The 27,064-nt window shown below is 43.5% G+C and overlaps 1 protein-coding gene across 1 annotated transcript; it reads left to right on the top strand.

Annotated features, from left to right (window-relative positions):
• Nucleotides 1–814: 814 nt before the first annotated feature.
• LOC137482980 (organic cation/carnitine transporter 2-like) lies at nucleotides 815–26,828 on the top strand. Its single transcript, XM_068205671.1, has 10 exons — nucleotides 815–1,282; nucleotides 9,740–9,843; nucleotides 12,350–12,504; nucleotides 13,879–14,050; nucleotides 14,984–15,110; nucleotides 19,576–19,676; nucleotides 22,547–22,761; nucleotides 24,031–24,213; nucleotides 24,687–24,822; nucleotides 25,372–26,828. The coding sequence occupies exons 1-10, from the start codon at nucleotides 890–892 to the stop codon at nucleotides 25,457–25,459; spliced, it is 1,674 nt and encodes a 557-aa protein (XP_068061772.1). The 5' UTR covers nucleotides 815–889; the 3' UTR covers nucleotides 25,460–26,828.
• Nucleotides 26,829–27,064: the final 236 nt, after the last annotated feature.

Here is a 27,064-nt window from a genome sequence, read left to right as displayed (position 1 = left end):
ATTTGTCAAGCATGTAGTATGTGTTGCCTGAGAAAATAGCAACAAAATAGTTGCCTGAGAAATAGGGTCAGGAAAGCTATTTTACAGCTGTAGCTGAGCCTGCTGAAGGGACAACGGCAGCTGTAGGAAGGTGCTACAGAGTGACATGAGGAACCCTTGAACTGCTGAGTTTGCAGCAGCTGCCCTGCTTTGGTGAGCAGAACAATCCATGAAGACCCCTGGCTCATACACGGGACTGAGCCCAAAGAAGGTGCTACCGAAGAAGCCCACTTCTTTGGGGGGAACGGGCTGCCCGGGGAGCTGGGGGAGTCCCGCATCCCCGAGGCGTTTAAGGGAAGGCTGGATGCAAGTTAAAGGATGCTGTTCGGTCATGGGTTGGACGCGATGATCTGCGGGGTCCTTTCCGACCTCCTTGACTATAATTCATCAGCGCTTTGGTTTCTGAATGCTTTGGGCAGTAAATACGAGCTCCGACGCAGGTATTAATGGCCGTTCCTGACCACAAGGCACGAAGGGCAGGGACCTGTCCCGCAGCCCTGGGCCGGGCGGGAGCTGGAAAGCGGCCCGGAGCGGAGCCCCGGAGCAGCGGCCGGAGCGGGCAGGCCCGGGGCCGCCGCCCGCAGCCCGCGTGTGGCACAGAGCAGCTCTGTGTGCCGCAGAGCAGCGCCCGGCCCTCCCCAGGGGGCTCCGCCTGCCCCGGCCCGGCCGAGCCCCCGCCGCGCCCCCGGGCGGAGCGCCCCGGGCCCGCCTCCGCCGGGCCGGCCCCACCTGCGCGGCCTCCCCGAGCCCGCCCCCAGGCCGGCCCGCGGCGCGGGGCTGCGCGGCCGAGCGGGGCGGCCGCTTCCTGCCCGCGCCACACTGAGCCGCGGCGCCGCAGCTCGGCCGCGCCATGCGCGACTACGACGCGGCCACCGCCTTCCTGGGCGAGTGGGGCCGCTTCCAGCGCCTCGTCTTCTTTCTGCTCAGCGCCAGCATCATTCCCAATGGCTTCAACGGCCTCTCCATCGTGTTCCTGGCCGGCACGCCCGAGCACCGGTGCGTCGTGCCCCGCGGGGCCAACCTGAGCGGCGAGTGGCGCAACGCCAGCATCCCGCTGGAGCTGCGGGGCGGGCAGGAGGTGCCGAGCCGCTGCCGCCGCTACCGCCTGGCCGCGCTCGCCAACTTCTCGGCGCTGGGGCTGCGACCCGGCTCCGACGTGGAGCTGGAGGCGCTGGAGCAGGAGCCGTGCCTGGACGGCTGGGAGTACAGCCGCGATGTCTATCGCTCCACCATCGTCACCGAGGTGCGCGGGAGCGGGAGGGGAATCCCGGGCAGCCCCGGGGTGCCGCGGAGAGCCGTGGGGTTATCGCAGTGCCGGTGCAGCTCCGCCGCCTTCTGGGCTCTCTGCCGGCACACTGATCTGCTGCTAAACCTGCCGTGCCGAGTTTATTTTGGGGTCTTCTCTTCACTGTCATTTGCATAAGAACGAGGAAGGAAATTTTTATGGTGAGGGTGGTGAGACACTGGAACAGGTTGTCCAGGGAGGTTGTGGATCTCCAGTGTTCAAGGCCAGTTTGGATAAGGCCTTGAGCAACCTGGTCTAGTGGGAGGTGTCCGTGTCCGTGGCAGGGACTAGATGATCTTTATGAGGTCCATTCAAATCCCTTAACATTGTTTGTTTCTATAATGAGCTTCCAAGTGCATCCTGTTTTCTTACCCAGCGAAACTGGTCACACTGCAAATCTTCTTGGTTCATCAGGTATCTGTGCAAGGGGCTGGAGCAGGGTCAGCACTGGGTTCAGCTTGCTTGGTGTGACAGAGATGTCTCTTTGAACATCAAGTTTTGTGTTTGTTTTCTTTCTTTAAAAAAATAAACGTGGTAGAACTCATAGGATCACAGGGTGCTTTGTGTTGGAAGGGGCCTTAAGGAACATCTAGTTCCAACCCCCTGGCAGGAACACCTTCCACTAGACCTGGTTGGTCCAAGCCCTGTTCAGCCTTGCCTAGAGCACTTGTAGGGTTGGGGCATTCATCGCTTCTCTGGGCAGCCTGTGCCAGTGTGTCACCACTCTCACAGTTCAGAGTCATCCTGAGTTGTGCAAGATGCATGGTCTGGGGAGGCCTGGTTTGATGCTTTATTCAAAGCATCACCCTGAACTTTGCTGTGTGCCCACAGTGCCTCTGCTTTGGTCTCTGTGCTCACGTGCTGGGACAGGTCATGTTTGTGTCTGTGCAGGTACACCGCTAGCATCAAGTCTGGGGTGTGGGCAACCTACCAAAGGTGAAGCTGTGCTGATTGTCACTCTGCTTTCAGAAGAAAGCTGTCCAGACACACAGGGAGCAGGTTGACTTAAGAAGCAAGGAGATGGATTTTGATAAGTACTTTTGAGGAATACTTGAATTTCAATACAAGTATAGGCCTTTTTCAGAAGGCTTACAAAGTTTGTACAGTCCCGTTGAGTTTTATGGAAATGGAGCTCCTTAAAAAAAAAACCTGCCATGATTTCTTGTTTTGCAAATTGGGCTGTGATCAGTGTTTGGATAGTGATGGGTATCTAAATGATACTAAATGACCATAAGCTGATCTGGGCACTAAGGTGTCTTGGGGAACATGGAAGAGGAGCCATGGCAGCACAAGGGAGGATTAGAAATGGGGAGACAGGAGTTGTAGGAAACTCAGTCAAGGGTTTGAATGATTCTGACAAGTGCAAGGCATTGCCTCATCTGTTCTTAAAGAATTGCTGTCTTACTGGAGAGGAAAGCTGCTCGCAATGTCTCACCTCCAGTCTTTGCTGAAATGCACTGTTGTGAAAGGCGGCGTACTCTCAGGGCAGTGTAAGGCAGTTGGCATCTTCTGGGGCAGGCCTTCCACAGGCAGGCACACGGGTGTTGTTCTCAGTGCTGTGCTACCATGGTTATCCTGGCTAGGATCTGGTGCTTTCTCTTTAGAGCTTCACTCAGCTTTGGCTTGATGTTAATTAAAATGTCTTGAGCTATCGTCCAGGAGTTTTACAGTCTATAAGAAAAGGGCGCTGCTCGCATAGTGCTGAGACTCCCCAGCCCTGGCTCCTTGTCTGTGTGACTTGGCAGATGTCCCGTGCCCGTGGGAGGCAATGTTTGTCTGCCCAGGCATCATGCACTGAGGCAGTATTTTTTTCTCCTCTAATATTAATACTTCTGAAGGAGTTTTGCAAGAGCTGTGGCCTTTCACACACTTACAGGTTTTCAGTGTTTAACTTGTTTAATTTATTGGCTTGGTGCTGCTGCTTTTATGATTAACTAATCTTGTGTTTAGTTGCATATCTCTAACTTGTTGAATAATCATGAGGACCTTTGTCCCAGATTTCCATAGCTGACACTGGGAGGGGGAAGGGGGATTTTTTTTTAAGAAAGGTTTTTGCTGAATCTCTCATGACTTTAGAGAAACCTTGTTTATGGTTCTGCTTTTCAGGGGAGAACTAAAACATTCAGTTCTCTCCCACTTGAAGAGAGACTTTCTTTTCTCACAGACTAACAACAGAAGGTTGTTATTAGCCAGTCTGCAGTATTTTACCAGCTCTGGTGTAATAAAATCCCTTTCTGTCTTTTATTTTTTGAAATGCTGTAGCTCAGGGCATAAGAAGGGCTTTATTTTGGCTCAAGAAACCAACTGTGTCATTCTAATTCCTCCATAAGTCCTGTAAAAATGAATGTAGGAGTAGTAAAAGTTCATACATGGTAGTAAAAGGTCTAAACCAGGAGTAATTAAGGGAAAATATTAACTTCTACCAGTCATAGCTGTTATGGGGCTGTACTAGGAGTAGAATTGAGCAGTGGAGTTAAGGGCATGAGTGCACTAGAAATATGATATAATGAGGTGTTAGATGATACATCAGTCAGAACATTTTAGTTCACACAGGAGTAATTCTTAAACAGTGAACCAAAAACCGATGCTGAATTTTGGATACACTTATTCATCCTTAGCTTCTAAAAAGGTGTTGTATTGTTCATCAACTTGAAATCAGTGCAGGTGGTGTATGCCAGATTTGCATGCTTTATGTCTGTTTTGCTATTGGCAAACTTTAGGGCCTGTTGGCTTTTGCAGAGGAAAGATGCACATGGTGGAAATTGCCAGGTGTCTAGAGGCTGGTTAGAGGCAGGGCTGGTGCTCCATCCTGTGCGGGTGTTCAGAGAGAGAAAGTTCTGGGCAGAGACGAGGGCCCAGAGGTTTCCATTCTCTACACCCCAGGGATTCAAGTGCCCTGCTGTGCTGTCAGACCACAGTCCCTGGAGATGAGGGGGTTATGCCAGGGCTTCAGGAAGCCAGTGAAGACTGCAGCAGTGACATGTGCAGGACACAAATGGGCTGTGGGGCACAGCTGGTTATCCAGAGGTTTCAGTGTTCACCCTGTTGGAAGACAGAGGGATGTATTGTTTCACTTTGCCAAAATAAAAAGACAGGCTTATACTAGATGTTGTAATTTATAGAGTCACAGAATCATAGACTGGTTTTTTGGGTTGGGAGGGACCTTAAATATCATCTACTTCCAACCCCCCTGGCATGGGCAGGGACACCTTCCTCTAGACCAGGCTGTTGCAGGAGTGGGGCCAGCAGCTGAATTGTAAATCAACCCTGTGTCATCCAGGTTCAGCTCTCACCCATCTCTTCATTAATGTTAGTCACCTCCATTATTTATCATCTGTTAAAACAGGTGCTTCTTTTTTGTTGTTGTAGGTTAATATCTGCTTATCACTGTGGCTGAAGTTCATACTCATAACTTTGCAGTGCCGGGAACTGAAAAAGCTGTTTGCAGCTTTGCAAAAGCTTAGTATTACTAGTGTTGTCAGAAGAAGGAAAAGTCTGGTTTTCATTTAATAAGTAAATACAAATGTCTGACAGACAAACAAAGGTGTTTGTAAAATGCTGGCTTTTTCAATGTGTGATTTAAAAAGCACATCATGCAGTAGTGCTTGGAATTGTAAAAACTACAGCTATTTCTGACATCTCAACATAAAGTAAGACTAGTATTTTTAAAGAATAATAGGCCTGCAGTTGATATTGTTAAATGGAAACAGTACTCTTTTAGAGGCACTGTGGACAGTTAGTGACAAGGTAGAATTCTCTTTATGTTGCCTTTACTTTAAATTCAAACTTACCTCAGGTGATGGCAGTGCCCTGTTTCCTTTCTCTCCAGCCGTCTCAAAAATGTGATGTATGGGAAACAGTTCCATTTCTGCACTGGAATTGTAAAATATTTGGCAATTTCCTTCCTGTTCTATGCAAGCTTTATCTCTGTAAAAAATGTAAAACAACTAGAGGAGGGAAAATTAAGCAGAATGTGTATTTTGTAGACACAGACTTCTGTTTGCTTTAGATAATAAGTTTCAATGTAACATCTAGACCTTTTAAGTATTTGGAATATACAAATGTGCTTTTAGAGGAAAGGGTGTTTAATAACACTCACAGCTCTCAAGTAAGCAGAGAATACTTGTATGGATATAAACAAAATCAGATTCAGCATCAAAGGTTGTCAGTACTTGGCTGTGAGACAGATTTTTTGAAGAACCTGCCTCTACTTGCTGAGAGAAGCAGTGGAAGGAGGGAATACAGGGTACTGGGGCAGCTTCAAAAAGTCTTGATTTTTAAAAAGAAAATATTAATACATGGAACTAGCCACCTAATTTTTCAATTATACATGTTATTCTGAGCAAGACAGGAAAAGAGTTTTAAAAAATAAAGGAATGTGAAGACACAGTATCTTGTAGCTGTAAAAATTGTTTTGTCTATAAGGCTTTTCCTTGTAGGACAGGAGTATAACCAGGTGAGGCTCTTGAAGGTTTTTGTCGCAGTCCAGCTTTGTTTAGGGTTCTTGGAGTGGCATTAGGGAAGGGTCTTGAGTTTGTGGGAGGGAAGAGATCTGATGGAGTAATGTATAGAGTTTTTATTCTTCTCAGTTTTGTCACTGGGCTTGCCTTTCTAGTAAGGGATTTGGAGACATGGTTCCAGGCAGCTGGTATGTAAGAGATTAAACAGAACTTAGAAAGCGCTCTCCTAGAGAGGTGTGTAAGTGATGGCTGTAAGTGCCTGGGACTGTTTGATACTCGGTCCCCAAACCTGTGCTTGAGAAGCAACTGCTTCAGTCCCTTTCCTTTTTGGTCCCCCTGCCTTCTAACCCAAGCTGTCCACATTCCTGGCCATCTCCATAGCCTGTCCTCTTTTCCCCATCCCCTCTTCCCAGGTGTCCTCACCAGCGACTGGCATCAGCCAAGGATCTGCTTACCGAGGTGCAGAAGCACACCTCAGCTCCAGCACACTAGTGAGCATTTGTGCTGGGTGTGAGGCTGCTGACAGACATCAGCCCAGCCTGATCAATTGCCTGGGAAGTAGAAAAATCACAAAATATCTATAAGATGAGTACGAAGACAAGTTTAAACTGCAACAGAGGATGTCCCAAAGTAATAACAAAATAGATCAAGACTGCTCTGTTCTGTTGGATACCAGTGTTGAGCAACTCAATGCTTCAAAATCAGCAGCTGCTCTTCGAAAACAGGGTGGGAATGTTTTTCTCCTGTTTGAAGCTCAGATAGCTTGCCAAGGTTAACCTTATCTTGTTCACTGGGGCAAAGGCTGTTACAGCTAGCAGGCTAGTTCAGAAGATACTAAGAAGTGAAAATAGCACATGATTTTGGAGCACTAGGTCACGGTATGCTGTGTCCAAACAGCACTACCAGCAGCAGGGGTTGATTAGTAACTACTCCTGGGACACTTGCTCTTTGCTGTGCTGATGTAGCAGTGTTGCCTTGGTGACTTCCTCTTGGACAGCGCAGTTGAGGGAAGGGTATGGTTGCAAAATGATTCTGGAAGGATGATGCCATCATCACTGACAAGCAGTATAATAGACCTTATAGGTGTGTCATTAATGAGTTGAAGACTTCGACATTTATTTACTGGGGCAAAAGGTAACAGACCTTAAAATCCCTTTGTTCTATTTGTTGTGCTTCTGTGGAGTCTGTAAATAACTGGTATTGTACAACCAAGGTAGTTCTGCTTTGGAAATTTGATGTTGAAGTTCACTTTGATGCCTGGTTCAAGTGGTCTTCAGCATGACACCTCCTCAACTGTGCTTTAACAGAGAGGCCAGAAAAACAAGCTGGTAATCATTGCCACATTTGAATGCCCAGTATGTTTCCACCTGCCAGTGCAGGAAGGTTTTGGCAGAGCTGTGCTAAACATTTTAATACCATGAACTTTTCCAAGAAAGGTCTCCACCTCAGTGATCTGAAGAAAATGTTTGTTATAGGACACAAACATGCCAGTGTCTGGAAATCCAAGTGTTGTTCGAGACTTGTGCCAAAGTGCAGGGTGTAGGACAGATGAAAGGAGATGGTGGACTCACAGGAACAGGGTGATCAGCTGGAAAGTATGATCTATTTAGTAATGACAGACTAATCACCAAGACAGATTTTAGTTCTGTTATTCAGGATGTCTGACTGCAGTAATTGATGCAAAGATAACTTTTTGTGAGTAGGCGAGTCTTTATAACAGCAGGATTTGTATTTGTGCTGTTTGTTTCTCTGGTAGGTGTTATCATATAAAGGCATATGATAACCACTGAAATACTTGGTCTGTATAAATTATAAATTTGATAATAATAATTTACTGGTATTTCCAAGTTGCCAGGTATATTTTACTGAAGCTTCCTAGCTGGCTTAGCCTCTGTGGTCATGACAGGCTCAAGCTTTCTTTAATCTATAATGAAGTATAGCCTTTCTTGAAAAATACAGATTTAACTATAAATGTTAATTATAGTTCATAATCTAAATGGTGTTGATAACTGTAGTAAGTCCAGTTCCTTACCATGAGTGGGGTACATTTGTTAACACATTAGAAAGCCACAGTTCTGGAAGGAACTTCTGTAATGAAACCTAATCAATGGTGATGGTGGGATGTGCTGGAGCACTGCCTGGAGTGCTGCTACCTGAGCTCCAGGTGCTGTGAGGCTGGAAAGGCCTGGGGAGGAAATGTTGAGGGTTATGAAATCTGATAGGAGAGATTTTTCAGACATAAAATCACAAACAGATTTTTCAATGGAGAGGTTACGAAATGACCTGAATACAGTTACAAATTGGAAAAAGGTGCATATTGACCTTAAAAATAGTAATTACTATGACTGTCTTATAAATATAAGATAATGTAAAGGCTGGCAGCTAAAGTTAGCTGATGAGAAGGTAGCCTGTGTGAATGACCATAATTCATCTCTGGAACAGTTCCCAGTTCTAATTCAAAACTGGATGCTATTCCATGAAATAAGCGATGGCTCAGTTGCATTTTGACACGGGAATCTGGCAGTGGAAGGCCATTGCTGCTGTTGTTCATTTTGTGCATAATTTTAAGTGATCCTCCGGCCTTAAAACATGGACTAGGATGTAGTTGTAGCGTGGCTGTTAACAGGCTGAGGGCTGTGAGATTCCTGGAGTCAAAGGCTTAGTGCTGAGGAGATGGGGCTGGCAGAGAGTGAAACACCAGCATTCCCTGTGGGACTAGGGATGAGATGGATGGAACGAACTGCTGTGTGTTTGTTATGGAGCAGATCAAAGCATTGAAGGGTGTTCCCTTCAATGAACTGAAAAAAATATACTTGATTATTTGTAACTGGGGACAAGGAGGATTAATTATTCAGGTCAGGGTGAATATTTTCATTTCAGCCTTTTTAGTACAGATTAAAACCTAAAATTTTCCATTGCTAAAACATCAGAAGGGGCCTTGAGGGAGCTGTTTGAAAAACTGCTCAGGAGGGTTTGGTCTGTTTGGTCTCACATCAGAAGCATCTGTTGCTCCCAGTTCCTCTCCTGCAGGGCTGCAGCACCTGCCCTCTGGCAGCAGATACTGGGAGAGCTCTGGGAAACTGGTTTTCTGTCCTTCAGTCATAACATAGCTGTGAAGGAGGAGATGAGGGATCCCTGCTGGGTTTTGTCCTTTCTTCTAATATTTACACATTTTTTCACCCAGAAAACCAAAATAGAACTAAGAGTCTTTTAATAATAGTTGTTTATGTAGATGGAAAAATAACACAAGTGCTGTTTCAAAAACATCTGACTGAGCTGGGTAGGATCTTGAAAAATATTGAAGACTTTATTTTATAAATATTTTCTTTTATTCCTCATTTTTGTTTTAATTTTGGAAATCTTTGTTTGTTGGGTGTCTATTTCAAGTTGTATTTCAAAGATTCTAACTGTGGTTAGTGAGATTCCCAGTGAAGAATAAGCAGTCTCCTGTCTCTCAAAACCATATTAAAATGTAATAAAAAGGTTTTTTTCTATATTGTTGTTTTTTATAGTACATTTTTTCTTGAATTAGGAATGTGAATTTTTAATGAGAAACATTACTATATGCAGGGAGATCAAGTTTAGGAACTATTTAGTGACAAGACAAGGGGGAATAGCTTCATACTGACAGAGGGCAGGGTTATATTGGATATTAGGGGAAAATTCTTCCCTGGGAGGGTGGGCAGACCCTGGCACAGGTTGCCCAGAGCAGCTGTGGCTGCCCCATCCCTGGAAATGTTCAAGGCCAGGTGGGATGGGGCTTGGAGCAACCTGGGACAGTGGAAGGTGTCCCTGCCCGTGGCAGGGGGTTGGAATGAGATGGTCCTTAAGGCCCCTTACAGCCCAAACTAGTCTGTAATTCTGTTCTCACTCCTTCCAAACCCAGCTCAGCAGAGTTTAGGAGGGAGGGGAAATCCTGTTAATTAAAAGACTTTCCAATTCTCTCTCCCTGCAGTGGAATCTCGTATGTGCCAACGACTGGAAGGGACCCCTGAGCACCTCCCTGTTCTTTGTGGGTGTCCTGCTGGGATCTTTCATCTCAGGACAGCTCTCAGACAAGTAAAGTATATACACCAGAGCTGCTGTCTCTCTGATGCTCATTTGTAGGCATTTCTTGTATACCAGCTTTCCTACTAGTGTCTTTCTGCGACTGCTAACATGTCTGTTCTGTGACTGTCTAACCTGAGTGTGCTCAGAGTGTGTAGAGAAATGTGCTGAGTTAGAACAGGACGTTACAAAGATTGTTAGTAGTTGTTATCTGCATCTGCTTGTTCTTGCAATGAAGTCACTCTACAGCAAACTGGTTTTTTTATGCCAGAAAACAACAGTGGAGATGAGTTTTGTCTGGGAAAAATCTGATCAATAACATTCTCTCCTATTTATTTTGGACTATGTTCAGAGGGATCCCTGAGGCTTGTTTTCTTTATTTTTAGTTTAAATTGCAATTTTTCTTTTTATAAACTATAGCTGCTCTTTCTCATCATCAAATACAGCATTTAAGTCCAATATCTGTGTTTGTGGAAGCATAAATGCTGTTCAGCTGTACTCCAGAGAAGCAAGACTTTGTTTATCAGTACAAACATTAAAAAAACAAGGAAGACACCATTATTTTCTGTCATGCTAACAGTTGTTTGTATTTTGTAAAGCTCAGTTTTTCTGATTCTCTCCCTGGGATTTGCTGTGCAATGCCTTGTGTGCTGTCTTTCTGATTCCCTGAGAACAATATATGGTTCTCTAATTTGCTGGTACTTGTAAAGTTTCTGTTTTCATTGAAACATAATCTGTATGCCACAAATCTTGTGACATCATTTAGGGCCTTTCCCTAGGTTCCTGCTTATCAGGTTGGAGCAATCTCGAGCTGAGAGACAGTGATCTTTAATAATTAAGCAGGCCTCCTATACTTCTCTCCAAAGCTATATGCCATGGGTTTTGTCCAAAAAATCCCAGGGCAGGCCAGCGTTTGCTCTCTCTGTGATCCTGCCTTCTGCCTGGTTCCTGCCCTCCCAATCCTGCTCTTTCCCCCTGCAGAGCCAGCAGGCTGCTGCTGGCCTCCACACCCCCAGTGCACCCTTGTTTGCAGGCGTGAGGTCCAGCAGCGTCTGCCATTGTCAGCTCCTCAGCCTTCTCCGTTAGGAAGTCATCACTAATGAGCTCCAGAAACCTCCTGGGCTGTGTCCTTCCAGTGTGCCGTGGAGTGTTCATAGCCCTTATGATGGCCAGTGCCTTTGGACACGAGGAGGTTTCCTGTGGTGCTCTGCAGCAGGTCCTGTTTGCTTTTTTCTGAGCAGGTGGCTGCAGCAGACACCCAGCACCCATGCTGGCCTCCCTGCTAATCCCAGCCCTTGATCTCAGCTGGCTTGTCACTCATCCCCAGGCAGAGCTCCATGGCCTCCTGCTGCCCTCCCACGTGAGGGATGATTCCCCTCTTCCCTGTGGGTGAGTCTCTCGCCACCTTTTCCTGGTGCTGGTGCTTCAGGAGGTTCAGATGCTTCCTTCCACAGAGTTCCTTGTCTGCTACAAGGATCCTGAGTATCTCCCATGGTGACTACCTGGCAGGTGAAGCAGGAGCTGTTCTGGTGCCAGAATCCATGAGCTTCCCACCTTCACACTCCTGGCACTCCTGCAGCTCCTTCCCCTGGTAGCACAGATCCTCACCAGGTGCAGGTGAGGCGGCCATCGATGCAGCCCATCCAGTTACTTGTAGCCACTGAGGGACAGGGTCAGGAGCTCCTTCTCTCCATGAGGAGAATGCTCCAGCAAAGCTGCCTGCAGTGTTCTGCGCTGCAGTGAGCCTGAGACATGAAGGTTGACAAAATATTTGGGGTTTCAAGTAACAGTCTGTTCTTCGTGCGTTGTGACCCAGCTGATGCCCACAACACCAGCTGTAGACCTGCAGGTCAACATGGACTTTGGAGCTGTGAAACCTGCACTCAGCACATCCTGTCCCACAGTGTGGGGCTGCCTGGGCCAGGGCAGCAGCAAACACTCTTAGAGCAGCTTGACAGGTTGAGTTTAGTTTAATTTCTTTGCTTTTTGGTTTTTAGGGTTTTGTTAGTAATTCATCAGGAGGTCTTCTACAGTCCCTTAATTTGTTCACGTGGCACAGGATCACTGACTGCCAATAGCATCTTCCAAATCTGAGTTTTACCTTTCTTCCACAAGGCTTTCTTTTCCTTTTTTTAACCTGTTGATCTGTCAAGGACCATGTGCTCCTTGGAGGAGGAGAAGCAGTGGATACTCTTGCACTTGAAGTAACTTGTTCCTGATGATTTGTTTTGCTGCTCATACTATCAGTAAGAAAGGAATAGTGTTCCAGCACATACTTGAATATGACTTAACTAGCAGCCCTTAAAATATTAATTTCTCTTGGCCAGTGATGTTTTTTATGTGTTTAGAATAGTTGTGCCTGTGTCACATTTCCTGAACCTCTTTTTGCAGAAGTTTTGTATCTCCTTAAGTATGCTTATAAGTAATTTTATTTTTCTGTTTCTGTAAATTTTGTTCATGATGTTGTTTAATCATATTTTTTCCCCTTCTTTTTCTTTTTTTAATCTGTCCATGGAAGGTTTGGCAGGAAGAATGTGCTGTTTGCAACTCTGGCAATGCAGACTGGCTTCAGTTTCATACAGGTCTTCTCTACCAGCTGGGAGATGTTTTCAGTGTTGTTTGTGCTGGTTGGCATGGGACAGATATCTAACTACGTGGCAGCATTTGTTCTTGGTATGAAAGTCCTGCTGGTCACTGCATGGGTCCTTTCATCTTGTGCTTTTCCTGCTCCTTTTCAGTACTGACTTAGGGCTGACTTGTTTTTCCAAGCAACACTGTTAAGAGTGTGGCCTCACCATGCATGAATAACTTCTCTTCTCCTTGGAAGCTTCCAGCTGACAGAGGTGCAATTTGAATTATTTCTATGGTTTACTGTCCTAAAAGAGGCAAAACCCCAGAAACTGACTATTTGAAATAAAGTCCATCTTCTAGTGGGAGAGATAATACATATGAGTCATGATTTTTTGGGGATTGGAACTAGATGATCTTTAAGGTCCCTTCCAACCCAAACCATTCCATGATTCTATGATTTTTCTGGGATTTCTGATGTCCATTTTGGGGCCTAAATACCTGTTTAATTTTAAAGTTTCAAAAGAACCAAGATAGGTAGAGCAATTTTTATAAAGTCTTCTTTAAACAGCCTATAGTAAAAATTTAAATCTCATCATGACCTTTACTTTGTAAACTTTCAAGCTAACTAAGACCATATTTAATCATGGGAATGTGAATTATCTCATTAATCTGAGATTAAAAAAAAAAAAAGAAATTATTATTTACAGTGACTTCACTGTCCAAAGTACCAAATGGTGGCAAGAAATTATTTCTGAGCCAAGGAAGGCCAGTTCAGGGGTGGAAGCAGTGCTTAGCTAACCTCACTGTACATAGCCTGCTGCAACTTGCTGGCATCTTGTTTAATTTCCATGGAAACAAGAAAGATTGTATTTTTTTTCTCTGGCTCTTGATTTGCAGGTCCCAAAACATTTCAGAGGAGGGCACTGACCCCTGTCCATGCATTTAATTCCCCTGGCAGTAGCCTGGTCTTTGTGACCAACATGAATTCCATATGTCTAGTCCAAAAGACTGAGAGAATTTTGACTAAATAGTCTTTTAGAAGTTGATACAGGTTGGGAACTTAGTTGAGGCACATTTGAATTATTCTTTAAAAAAGCTGGTCACTCTTCATAAGCTGGACAGGATTCTGGACATCAAGGTACATTTAACTGTTGAGAATGTCAGGTGATTTCAGCTCCTCAGGTAAAATGTGAGATGCTAAAAAGATAAAATTACAGAAATATGAGCTACATATTGAGCTACAGAAATACTATGTGGCCCAGTTCTCATTCTTTTACACATATAATTTCCTCCATTGGTGCAGGTTCACAGCATGAAGCAGCTTTGTGGTGCCTCTCCCAACTAGACAGCAGAGTGCTTTATCCTGCAACGCTGTAGTGCAGTGCATTTCAGAGCCAATTGCTAGGGGTATTTTTATTAAGTTACTTGGTTGCTATTAAGTGAAAATGCTAATAATCCCTTTGCTGTTTTGAGCAGGCACAGAAATCCTTGGCAAATCAGTCCGTGTGCTGTTCTGCACCCTGGGTGTGTGCATCTTTTACGCCTTTGGTTACATGCTGCTGCCTCTGTTTGCTTTCTTCATCCGAGACTGGCGGATGCTGCTGCTGGCGCTCACCCTGCCCGGGCTGCTCTGCATCCCGCTCTGGTGGTGAGTATAACTGACTTACAAGACTTTGGTCTTTAGAAGGTCCTGTCTGCAGGTTTTTAAGATGATGAAGCTAATGAAATTCAGGAATGGGTAGGTGAAGAATGGATGTTGTGTCCTTTACTCTCCCAATTGTTTAGCTGTCAGTCCATGGTATTGTATGTGGTGTGACTGATGCCCAAAAAACCTACTCTTCATGTTCTATAGGCTTCTGTAAAATTAAGTCTTGCACATGCAAAGAAAGCAAAAAAAAAGTCAATAAAACTCATACTTCTGCACCAACTGAAATCCACAGGCTCTTAAGTATAGGTGTGAACTAAGGGCAGAAGGAAAAAACATTTGTTTTGGGCATTGGTAGGGTGACATGGATATGACAGACAACAGCTGTGGCACTTCTGTGTTTTCTTCTGTAGTTGTTAAAGTACTACTTTTGAGTGGCATGTAAAGCTGAAATAGTCCACGTGGTGGTGGTGTTGCTTCACTTACAGTAGCAGTTGTGTTTGTGCTATCATCTCGGTTCTTATGCAATTGAATGACTGGGGAATTCTGCTCTCTGATTTGCCTTTCTGTCACAGAATTTACAGTTACTAATTTTATATGTGTTAGCCTCTAAGTATATGTTTCTTAACCTACAGCGTGCTGCGTGTTCACATTTCTGAATTTCTTAAATTAATCCCATACTTGGAATGTTTGGATTGCTCTTTTTTCTGAGTCACTGCTAATTCTTTCAGCACTTCTGAAATCCATAAGGGCATATTAGTCTCGTCTTGTTCCTTACACTAGTCTGCTCTTGTAAATCTGATTTCTGTTGTCACTGCACTAATTCCTGCAAGATGTGGCATGTTTAGAGATCTTCTTGCCTGGAACAATGTGTTGGTCCCTTCAGCAGTTCTTTCTATGGTAATGCAGGCTTGTTATTGTGAACCTTCTCTGCAGGGTCATTCCAGAGTCTCCACGGTGGTTGATCTCCCAGGGGAGGTTTCAGGAGGCAGAAGACATCATCCGAAAAGCTGCAAAAACTAATGGCATTACCGCCCCAGATGTAATATTTGACCCTAGTGAGGTAAGACTTGTTTAGCAGTCCAGTTGTTTGCTGGACGTTATGTAAAGCAATGAATTCCATACAGATGAATGGAGTTATGCCTGCACTGCATTGTGTGCTTCTCGAGTGGGTGAAAGATCATTGTTTTCTGCTGAAAAGCACAATACCCTTTCCCTTCATTGCAAAGCCTTTGTGGTCCCATTCCCACGGGAATGCCAACATGCATTCTAATGCAAACATCTTTTTCATCCAGTTTATAGCCACCCTTTTTCATTTTAAACTCTAGTTTTCAGGGGAGGATAATGAATTTGAGGTGCCTATTGCTTAGTGATCTAAATATTTGCTCCAAACAGATTGCTTATTCAGTCTATAATATAACTCTGTATGACACAGGGCTAATCCTGGCCAGTGACATTGGAAATATTGTTATTCTAGCTCATACTCAACCTCAGTTTCTAATCCACATTAGGGAAAGCAAAACTTGAGTCCCTTTCAGGTGAAGTAGTGACAGGTATCTTTCCCATCTTTCTTCCTACATGCTCCTGTTTTCTCTGGAAATCTTCCCTTTGTCTGAGCTGAAGGGAGCCCTTAAGGTGTAGAAGCAGTTCCATAGGCATTCAAACGACCTCAGAAAGCCAAGACAAACAAACTGTTTGTATATTCCAGGAGAATGGGCACCTCTACAGATCTCCAGAATCTGTCTGGGCAGTTGCTGGTTGACAGTGTCTTGTGATTGTGATGGTTTAACACTGGCCCAATGCCAGGCACCCACGAGAGTGAGTCAGAGTCGCTTGCTCACCCTCTTCTGCTACAGCTGAGCAGTGGAGAGGGAAAAAAAATAACGAAGGTTTCATGAGTGAGATAAGGACTGGGAAAAATATTTCAAGGGCAAAACAGGCTCAACTTAAAGTTGCAAAGTGAATTTATTACTAACAGAGTCAGAGGACGATAATGAGAAATAAAATAAACCCTTAAAACACTTTTTCCCCCCAGCTTGTCCCTCCTTCCCACTGACATCACAGGGAGATGGTGTGGGGGTTTTGGTCAGGTCATCACCGAGATTTCCTCCTGCTGCTCAGGAAGAGGAATCTCTTGTGAGCCTCCTGTGAGGCTGTGGGGTCCATCCCATGGGAGACAGCTCTCTGTGAACTTCTCCAGTGTGGCTCCACTGTCACAAGCAGCAGCCAAACCATACCTGCTGCGAACATCAACTCCCCCCACGAGCAGCAGTCCTCCCCAAACTGCTGTGGCGTGGGTCTCTCTTTCCATGGGGTGCAGTCCTCCAAGGACAGGCTGCTCCAGCTTGGAAGCAGGTCCCTCTCTCTCCACTGGGTCTTCCACTGGATCACCTCCTCTCCTCCACTGACTTGGTGTCTCCATGTTGTTTCCCTCACATGTTCTCACCTCCATCTCTTATCTGGCTAGAAGAAAAATTGTGTGTGTCTCACTTCATTTTGATTTTCTTCTTAAATATGTTATCACAGAGGCATTACCAGCCTCTCTCACTGGCCCAGTTTTGGCCAGCAGCATCCTCAGAGCCATCAGGGATTGGCTCTGCTGGACATGGTGGGAAGCTTCCAGCAGTTTCCTACAGGAGCCATCTTTGTAGCCCCCCTGCTATGAAAAACCAGGCCATGCCAAACCAATACAGTCATTTAAGTGAAAGTACATATAATATATATAATGAGTATAATATACTCTTTGCTTTACAATGCCACTGTTTTGGGCTAAGGAGAATGGGAAGGCGTTAAGCTGTAGGTGTTTGTTACTGAGATTGAAACAGCTTCCCTTGTTTTGAAGTCAGCTGAGGTGCAGACAAAGCTGTTTGTGCAGACGTATTCGGAAATAGTAGGGCAAACATCCCTGTCTTAATAGAACAGAGTAAGAATGCCAAGAAAACACTCTCCCTCTTTACCTTTTCCTCTGGATCTTCATTAGAATACATCTTTTCCTTTTTCTTCTTCTTCTTTCTTATGCTGTGGCCATGAAAACTCATCTATTGCCAGCACTGCAGCAGGAGAATAGAAGATAAGCTCTGGCTCCAACATCTGCCTAAGATCACTGTTCCTGGAATCTTCTCTCTTGTTCTTAGAAAGAAACACTGATGTGTTTGCTGTCTCTGAATGGGGGTGGATAGTGAAGGAGCAGAAGGCAGGGGCAAGAGTAGAGATATTGTCCCAGGAAATGCTGGACAAGGGGAAATGCTGATGTTGCAGCAGGGCGGGCTGGAGAATGTGGTGCATATTTACAGACATTAGTACATCAGCTTTCAAAACATACTAAAATTCTGACCATCAAAGGAAAATGAGCTTGATGAACATGCAGAACTCCTGTCCATCCCTTTGCTTTCTAAGGCAAAAGTAATATTGTGGCCAAAGGATCTCTGCAGAGCTCCTCTGCATCAGTGGTGTGTTTATGCTGTTCTTGTGTCTGCTCTCTGAAGAGCTGGAAAGCAGCAGGCTTGCAGCCTCTTGAGGGTTTAGGAAGCATGTTTATGCTGCAGAGAGGTTCTCAGAAATGTGGCTGGCCCTTTGCCTTCCTCATTTGGAATGTGTGTTTGGGATGGAGGAGCCACCCGAGCTTATGGTGGGAGAGTCCCTCAAGCCTGTGCAGCTGGAGAGCAGCAACTGCACAATTTTGACTCCAGAGATTTCAAGCCAGTTGAGGTCCAGCAGATGATGAATCACAAAGCAGCTGTGGAGCACAAATAGGGCCTGGTTGTTTAAGAAGGGATAGAAATGTTTGGATAATAGGTTTAATTTCAAACCATCATTTTGGTTTCCCTGCCCTTCTCTATAGCTTCTTGTTTGAGCCTGTCCTGGTAAAGATTATGTTGTCTGCTTATCCAGCTCTTAAAAGGCAAGCACCCTTTTTCTCATCAACTGATTGAATTTTTCTCTTCCTGATTTTATGGTTTGTTTCTTTTTTTTTTTTTTTCCTTTTTTTTTCTAATTTCTTGGCAACAAATAGTGGCATGTGGAAAGATCATGTGATTTATGAGAAAGGGCTATGAGCTGTGAAATGACTACAGTGTGTGTGATGTAAGTTTGGCTTCAGGCAGAGTGAAAGCTATCAAAGGTAAAGGACTGTTTGGCTTCTGTAGAAAATGAGATTGATGAAAGCAAATACATAGAAATTTGGTCTATACCAGACTGCTATTTCATTAGCCAGATCTTCAGAACCAACTATCACTTGGAAAGAATTTTCATGTTACTGCAAGGTTAGAGAAACTCCAGGTTGCTTTATCAGAGCTGATAGTTTTAATAAATGGAATTTGTCCTCTTAAATCACCTTTTCCATATCTTGAAAAATCTTTACCTTGGTCTCCCTCGAGGAGTCTAAATAAAGTCCAAATTTTTAAAAAATCCTTTTTTACAGTCTTACCAAGCTGAGAACTTGTTCTCATACTTTGTGGATGAATACTCTTGCATTGTTTACATGGAAGTGATTTTATGTTGAGGGGCTAGAAAGTTTAATGGGGAAAGGAGAAGATTGTTGTCTTTTTGTTTATATTCTTAGAAGATAATCTCAGACACAGACTGGATAATGATGGGCACTCTTCAGCTCATTAGCCAGTTTGTCTCAGTTTAAATACATTACTCCTAGGTCCAGCTTGAGGAGTCATTGTCTAACTCTGCCCTGCTGCAGTTTATTGAAGCAGTTCTTGTTAATTGTTGCTGTGTCTGCAATGGACTAGAGGACACTTTATCACTTTGTTTTCCTGATATTTGAAGATTATTCTGTGTCTTTTAAGATGTCCTTGGTCTTCTGGCCCTTAGGCTAAAGAAACCCTCTACTTTTTTTCAAATGTCTCACCATCCTTGTTACTATCTTCTAGTCTGAGCACAGTTGATTCTCCAGGTGCAGTGCTCAAAACTGGATGTAATAACCCTTCCAAGAGTGACATATAAATCATGAATTAATGCTGTTGCTTTATAATTCAAGTAACAAAAAGCAGTTGTTTTGTGAAGCCTCAGGCAAAGAAGATTATTACTATAGAATCATAGAATGTGCTGAGCTGGAAGGGACTCACACAGATCATTGAGTCCAACTCCTAGCCCTGCACAAGACACCCCAAGAGTCTCACCAAGTGCCTGAGAGCATTGTCCAAGTGCTTCCTGGGCTCTGTCAGGCTTGGTGCTGGGACCAGTTCCCTGGGGAGCCTGTTCCAGTGCCCAGCCACCCTCTGGGTGAAGAACCTCTTTCTGATACCCAACATAAACATTCCCTGACTCAGCTTAATGCAGTTTCCTTGAGTCCTGTCACTGGTCACGAGAGTTAAGAGTTTCAATCTAAATTTTAAGTGACTTTAAATTAGAGAGGAACTTCTACTTTCACAAGTAGTTGGCTCTTACATGTGTTTTGTTAGAAGTCTCTTTCAGCAGATCAAAATACTGAGGTATAAGTTGGTGGTAGGACTTAGTTTCATAATCATTATTTTGCAGGAAGTTAAAGTTCCCATGTTTTGTTGTTTACTCTTTTACAGCTACAAGATGTGAATTCCCAGAAGCAACAGACATACACCATTTTGGATCTAATGAGAACTCGAAATATCCTAACTATCACAATTATGTCAGTGCTTCTTTGGTAAGCAAGTGTGATTCAGGAGAATGTAACTTTAAATACTAAGGTGTTCTGAAGAGATACAGACAAAAGCAGCTCAAAAATCAGTGACTAGCTGGCTGAAACAACAACATTCTAGTTACATAGGTTCTTCATCTTGGTGACAGTGTAGGAACACATCTGGGTTGGTGTTCCTTTCTGAAACAGTCAGGCTTATCCTGAACTCAGCAAGAATCCAAAAGCTGGAAATGGATGTATGGGAATGCTGCCTGATCCTGGGCCTTGGGGAGTGCTCTTCTGACTGTAACAAAGTATTTTTAGAGGAATGAGTAGTCATTCCTCTAAATGAGTAGTCATTCCTACCCCCAGTCACAGAAATTCTGCCCAGGGATCTGAACATCATGCTTGACTTAGGGGAGAACCTTTCTATTTCTTTTGTATTGGCTCTTAAAGGGATAATGCTGCCTTTTAAGTTCTCATCTGAGATTTCCCTGTATTTTCCTGCTATCTGCTTTGTCTGCTTGTCATCTTCAGCTTGGTTTTCACTAGCTGAAGCCATGCTTTATGCTCAATTTGATTAAAAGGTGGTTATTTTCCTTTGCTAGAAATCTCAGTAAAGCTGTAAACAGAGAAGGTAACTGAAAACCTGCCAAAGGCTGTACAAGTGAGGTTTAATTAGTGCATGTACCTAATGACCAAACCAAGAAGGTCCCTCAAGTGCTTGGGAGCCAACTAAGTTTATATGCGGTCTTTTTGTACAATGTTCCTGTTCCTTAGTGAGGCAGAGCCTCAAGAGTTCAGTCCACTGACCTGACAGCACATACAAGATGATGTGGCATCTTAGGTCAAAGGATAATTTGGCTTATATTTAAGCCACATTCTCTGGCCCATCACCAAGCACAAGGCCACAAACACACTGAGAAGGGAACTTGTGCAAAAAACAGCTCAAAAAGAAGAGTAATGTTGGTTCCTTGCAGAAATGTCAATAAGATGTCTATAATGTCCTACTGCTCAAGTCCAGTCACTGACTCTCAGGTTTGATTGGAAGTAAGACTGCCCTACTCATCTGCTTGATGTGGGGCCGTAGCGCCTGGGCACAGCCAGTTTTGTGTGTGTGGTTGTAGAAATCAAAGGCAAAACCTGTTTGAATTGAACCAGCATTGCTGGTAGGACGAAGCAATTGAGAGAAGCACTGACATGACAGTATGTAATCCATTCTATTGCATTCAGTAATGCATACTGAAGGGCTTTTTACCATATCAAAAATCAAGTTTTATGATAGGCAGGAAGAGTCAAAGAGTTACAGTTGATTTGCACACTCTTACCTCCTCTTGCAGAAAACTATTTGGATAAGTTGGGCAATTTTTTCACTATTCTAATTTGTATGTCAGTGACCTAATCTCCTTTAAATTAATTTCCCAGTATATAAAGACATAATATCCTGTGCTTCCTCACAGCACATAGTTTTCCAGCCCATGGTGTATTCTGTATCATGAATTAAAGTTCTCACAAAGAAGGGCTATAAAAGAGGATAGTTGCAGACAGCAATATATCAGCTTTACATAGTGCAGAGTGTTTTGTTAATTTTGACTAAGTAACAGGACGTTAAACTATTCCCTTTGCAGGGTTTGCAGCAGGGAGGAAGAAGTTTGGCTTCTTGGCACCCTAGGATGTGCAAATATCACTGAAGTTTTTCTGCAAAATATATAACTATATTAAGGTTTGCCAATATAATGAGCTAAGGCAATCTGCTACCAAAAGGGAGTTCCAGCATTACAGCTTGTATATAAAAATAACTCCAGGGAACACAGGGTGTGAAAAACACTGCAGAACTGCTTCTGAGAAGAATGGCTTAGGGCAGGGCACCACAGCAGCAGGGGGTAACTCTCAGCTGTGTCACTTCATGCCTTGCCAGGTACACTAAGCAGCTTTATTTTAAGCAGCTGGACGATGAATGCTCTCCCAATACTCAGTGAGCTGATCTTTTGTCAGTGGTGCACTTGGTGCTGTGCAGTGGTTTTGCTCCAGGTTCTGTTATAAGGTAGATGCTGGTGGAGATGAAGTGCCAAGTGTTCTGTGCCTCATGTTTGCACCTGGACATGTCCTGATCCACTGTCCTGATCCATTCCTTAATTATTCCTTAAATAAGGAATAATTATTTCCTTATTTACCACGTTATACTTGTTGGTAAACCTTAACCTTCTCTACCCAGCACCTCCCACGACAGGACAGAGTTTGTCTCCAAGGCCAGTTGTGTATTTTCTGGATTACATGGAAGCCAGCTGTCATCTGGCACAAAATTAAGATGGCAGTGATCCAGCCACCAAACTCTGTCCTGATGCACTGACCAGCCCAGGCAGCCAGCCATGCCAATGTGATTTGGATGCTGCCCAGCCAGCTTGGAGCATGGCAGAGAAAATCATGGGCTGTAGGGGCCTGCCAGGATGCCATACTCCTTCTCTTATACAGAAAGCATGGAGCATAATGACCCAGAAACAATGCTCTCCACCCAGAGCTCCCTGGTAAACGAAGTGGAAAGCTGCTGTAGGCCTAAAATTCAATAGCTCAGATTTTCAGGTTAAGGCTATAAACAATAGTAATGGCAACTACTGCATTACTGTAGTGTGAATGATCATCACTTCCCTCCCAGGGTAATATATTTTTTTTTCTTTGAATTCAAGAGCAGTCTGAAAGATCAAAAGCATCTGCATGGTTTAATTGTTAACTTGCTGTTTCTGAAGTCAGCACTTCAGCTGCTTCAGAAGTGAACAAGTCTGCCAGATGCTGAATTTACCTTACACAGCCATTTCTGTGCTTGGTGGAAAGGTGGAAGAGGTTCATGGCAACCTGAGGAAGAAGAGAGATTTGTTTGACCCTGCTATTGTTTCTTTTAGGATGATAATCTCAGTTGGCTATTTTGGACTTTCTCTTGACACGCCTAACTTGCACGGAGACGTGTATGTGAACTGCTTCCTCTCAGCAGTGATTGAAGTCCCAGCCTACATCATCTCCTGGCTGCTGCTCCGCAACTTCCCCCGACGGTACTCAATGGCTGCTGCGTTATTCTTGGGAGGCTGTGTTCTTCTCTTCATTCAGCTGGTGCCTTCACGTATGGAATCATTAGTTGATCTCACATATCTATGATAGGTGACGTGCAGTACCTTGCACGGGGCAGATGTGGAGGAAAAGTGTCCTGAGGGGACTAAATACAGACACTCGTGTCCTATCTTTGCCCCTCTTCCTTGGTTCTCAGTGCTGCTGCACAAGTAACTGCCACAACAGGACATTCATTTCAGTTTGAAAGGTGGGTCATTGGCTTTGGGATCTGTTGGGATTAGAACTGTAGTCCAGTTTTGCCTCTAAACTACGTCTCTGGCAGGGTGTCCTGGTAAGGTCAGGTGTAAAACCAGGACTAGACCAACCAGAATTTGGTAAGTGAAATTTACCAGGGGGCTGCAGAACTCAATTCCCAAACAGCTATTGATGACTTTAGAGCTTGTTTAAAGAGTTACTTTTAATGGAGTCATTGTGGAAGTATTTTTGATAAGCAGAGATGCTTGTACTGAATTAGTGTTGATAGTTGAAATAACGTGTAGCTACTGGGAAGGGAGAGCCAAGCAACATATATTGGATCTCAAACCATAGATATCTTTAGTCCAGTTAGATAAATAGGGCTATGGAGTCATTACTGATAACAATATTGAATATAAGAGGAGGTGGTTTTGCCTAGGACTCACTTAAAAATCAAAGATATACAAAAGAGAACATGCAAGAACTGCCTTGCTTATTTTATACAGGTAATATGTGTGCGACGTTCTCAGGTTTGGTGATTTTTTTTCCCTGTTCTTTGAGTCAATTGGACACCGATATGTTCTGTTTTGATTTCCAAATCTTAACTGTTTCCGTAAAAGTCAACTCAACTTTCTATAATTAAATTATTATAGCTAAGAGTGTTAATGAAACTAAGAATGTAGCTAAGAATGTTAATGAAAAAACAGGTTTTTAGGAAACCTAAAATAAAATAATTTGTTTGAAATGTCTTACTTTGTTCACTTTATTAAAAAGGCATATATGGCATTTTTTGCAATAGCAGAGGTCTGGCCCCCAAATCCTGAGAGGATCTCGGCAGTTCTGCCTCTGTTCTCCTTATTTTTCACTTGGCAGGAAGCCCTGTTCTCAAGAGAAAATTGAAATGTTGACTTCTAGTAATTTAAAAAAGAAAACATTTAAAAAGAACATTGCTCATGTTTGTGGATATTTACAGGAAAAGAAGACACCAGATATTGGAGTTAATTAGGCAGGAGTTCCACAAACACAAAGGAGTTAAGGGATACAATGAATTGCAGAAGCCTAAGTCCTGACTGTGTTTGGATTTCAGATCTCCGTGCACTGTCTATTCTACTGGTGATGTTGGGCAAGTTTGGAATCACATCTGCCTTCTCAATGGTTTATGTTTACACGGCTGAGCTCTACCCAACAGTAGTAAGAAACATGGGAGTTGGAGCAAGTTCCATGGCCTCCAGACTGGGCAGCATCCTCTCACCTTACTTTGTTTACCTCGGTGAGTTACCTGGGCTGCTGGAGAGATACTCCAGAGACTCAGTCCTCTTGCCTCAATAAGGACACTTCTTACAGCTATTTATTCCCACTCCCTTGAGTTCCTACCACCACAGTTATAACAACATACACTTTGAGTGTCAGGCTGTGATGGGGGTTGCTTGGTTTTGTTTTTACTGAAAGCACAGATCTTACACAGGTAAAGCCCTGAACCTTGGTACAAACATTACCACAGAACCACAACATGGTTTGGGTTAGAAGGAACCTTAAATATCATCTCATTCCACCCCCCTGCCATGGGCTGGGACACCTTCCACTAGTCCAGGTTGCCCCATGCCCTGTGCAACCTCATCTTGAACATTTCAGGGATGGAGCAGCCACAGCTTCTCTGGGCAATTATCAGAGGCTTAGAGCTGATGCAGTTTTTTTTCTTTCTTTTTTTTTCTTTTTTTTTTTTTTTTTTTGTGTTTTACATAGGTGCCTATGACCGATTCTTGCCTTACATCCTGATGGGGAGCCTGACTGTGCTGTCAGGAATTCTCACACTATTCCTGCCTGAAAGCTATGGTATGCCTCTTCCTGACACCATTGATCAAATGCTGCGGGTGAAAGGGTAAGTGCCACCTGATTTTAACACTCCTCTGCTCTGAGGAATGGACTTGCCTAGGTGTGGTCAGAGGGAGAGGCTGGTTTTGGCATCAAAGGTAGTTGCTCTGTTGAAAATACAAAAGCTTAGCTGAAGTCTTAGTCCCTCTTCCCAAGTGTAAATGGTCATGTGTACATCTCTCTGCTCCAAATTTATCGTTTGACTCTGATGACTTAATAAAAGTACATCTGAGGAATGCATTTTAAAAGTGTATTGCTTTATCAAGGTATAGGGACATGTTGTAGGTCCTGAAAGTCTCCTAAGTGCTGGGGAAGAGCTAAACTCCTCCGGTTTAGTTCAGGTGATCTAAAAGGCACTGACAACATTTGGCCTTTTGCCATGGTTCTGACTGAAAGTGACACAGGAGCATAGATGTAGTGTAAGAAAGGAACCTTTTCACATGAAGTCAAAAGGACATTAAAATTAGGAGGCTGTAATTTCAGACAGGACTCAGATTTTTTTTTCCTAAGTTCTCTCATCTGTTTTAAAGTTATTTTTTCTTTCTTCAACCCCCAGGTTGGAATACAGGCCTCCATCTAGTAGCACAAGGGATTCCAAGGAGGAAGAAGAAAATCCAGAGATTTTTAAAAGCACAGCTTTTTGATGGAACTCCTGTGTATTTCCTGGTGGACTGAAAGTTAAATGGACTTTTCTTCTAAAATTTGTTCTAGAAAGGGCTAGTGACAACACTTTGTTTTCTGTAATTTGAACCTTATTTATTAATTTAAACACCGTATTCCCTACATTCTCTTTTTATATGAACATAAATACTTTGTAGCCTTCAATGAGATTTTTTCAGCCACGGTTGAGTTCATGCAGTAGTACCATGGAGCAGAATCTGATCAATCTTTTGTAACTTCACACATATAGTTCAGCTGAAGGATACTTGAAAATGAGTTCAAGGGCTGGCAGGGTGCCTGGATGCTTCAGTGAACCTCCTCCAGAGCTAATGCTTACATCAAGAGGTAAAAATTGCCTGAAAAAGTTGCTCATTGCTTTTGGTTCCTTGACTTCTGTTTCTGGACAGGAAACTTATTTATTATAGTGAAGGTCTATGACAACGTGCCTCTCTGTGATCTTACTCAAATGACTTTGCATGTGCTGAATTTGTTACCAAATAGAGAAAGATGCAAAGAAAGATTTTGAGAATTAATTCTAACCTGTTATAACTCAGCATAGACTGAAAAGATTGTCTTGCACAAAGTATTTAGCACTGAAATTTTGTTCACAAAATTCACTTGATTCCAATGCTGGATTTCAACTGTACCTTCTTGGTGAAGATGTTTACATCTGACCTTGGATATGGCCTTTTTTTCAGGCTGGATTTATTCTAAATAATGCAAGTGGTTTCACCTGTGTGTACAGGGAGTGGTGTTAGTTTGGCATTCTCCCTTTTCAATGTGTAGTGAAAGTTTTATGTATAAATTGTTTTAATGTTTTCTGTGCAGTTTGGATGATGGAAACAATTCTTCTGTCTTTGTTCTGTGTTTTTCCCACTCATATACACATGCACACGATTAATATATTTAGTTGTAAATATTTATGTTAATCATGCCATTGCACTGACCTCATGGTGGAATGTACTGAGAACAAAACTCAGAATGTATCTCTGACCCCTGATTCTCGATCTTCAAGTGTCAACTATATGATTGCTGTGAGGTCCGTTCATTCTAAGTTAAGACTCACTTAACTTAAGTAATCAGTGAATTGCTTCTAAATTGTTTAAAAAAACCCAACAAACCCACAAATCTTGTTGACAGTCTGCCAAGAAACTGTCCTTGTGCTTTGGAAGTTTGGCATTACCTGTGTTTCTTTAAATATACAATATATATATGTACACAGAGTCTCATTTGTGCTATGCTGGTTACAGTGTGACAAATGTGAGTGGTGAAAGGTATCTCTCTCATGGCACTTGTGTTTTGTTCTGTCTTGTTAAATTAAGACATAATAATAAACAGCCTAAACCTTTGTAACCTAAACTCTCAGGGTTCTTACTCTACTGCAGCAGCTGGTTGGGGAAGTTTTGCATTTTCCAATTGTTTAAATATACAGGTGGTGTTGGCTGATTCCAGGCTCCCAATCAATATCCTAAATTCTGACCTTGGTAACAGACTCCAGCAATGGGACTGATGTGTACTTTGGACTGCTTGTCACAGGAAGAAAGTAGAAAATGCTGTATAGACTATAGTGGTTTGGTTAAATCCTTCCT

The sequence above is a fragment of the Anomalospiza imberbis genome, chromosome 15 (assembly GCF_031753505.1).
Source record: "Anomalospiza imberbis isolate Cuckoo-Finch-1a 21T00152 chromosome 15, ASM3175350v1, whole genome shotgun sequence".
NCBI classification, from domain to species: domain Eukaryota; kingdom Metazoa; phylum Chordata; class Aves; order Passeriformes; family Viduidae; genus Anomalospiza; species Anomalospiza imberbis.
This window is presented reverse-complemented; position numbering and strand designations above follow the sequence as displayed.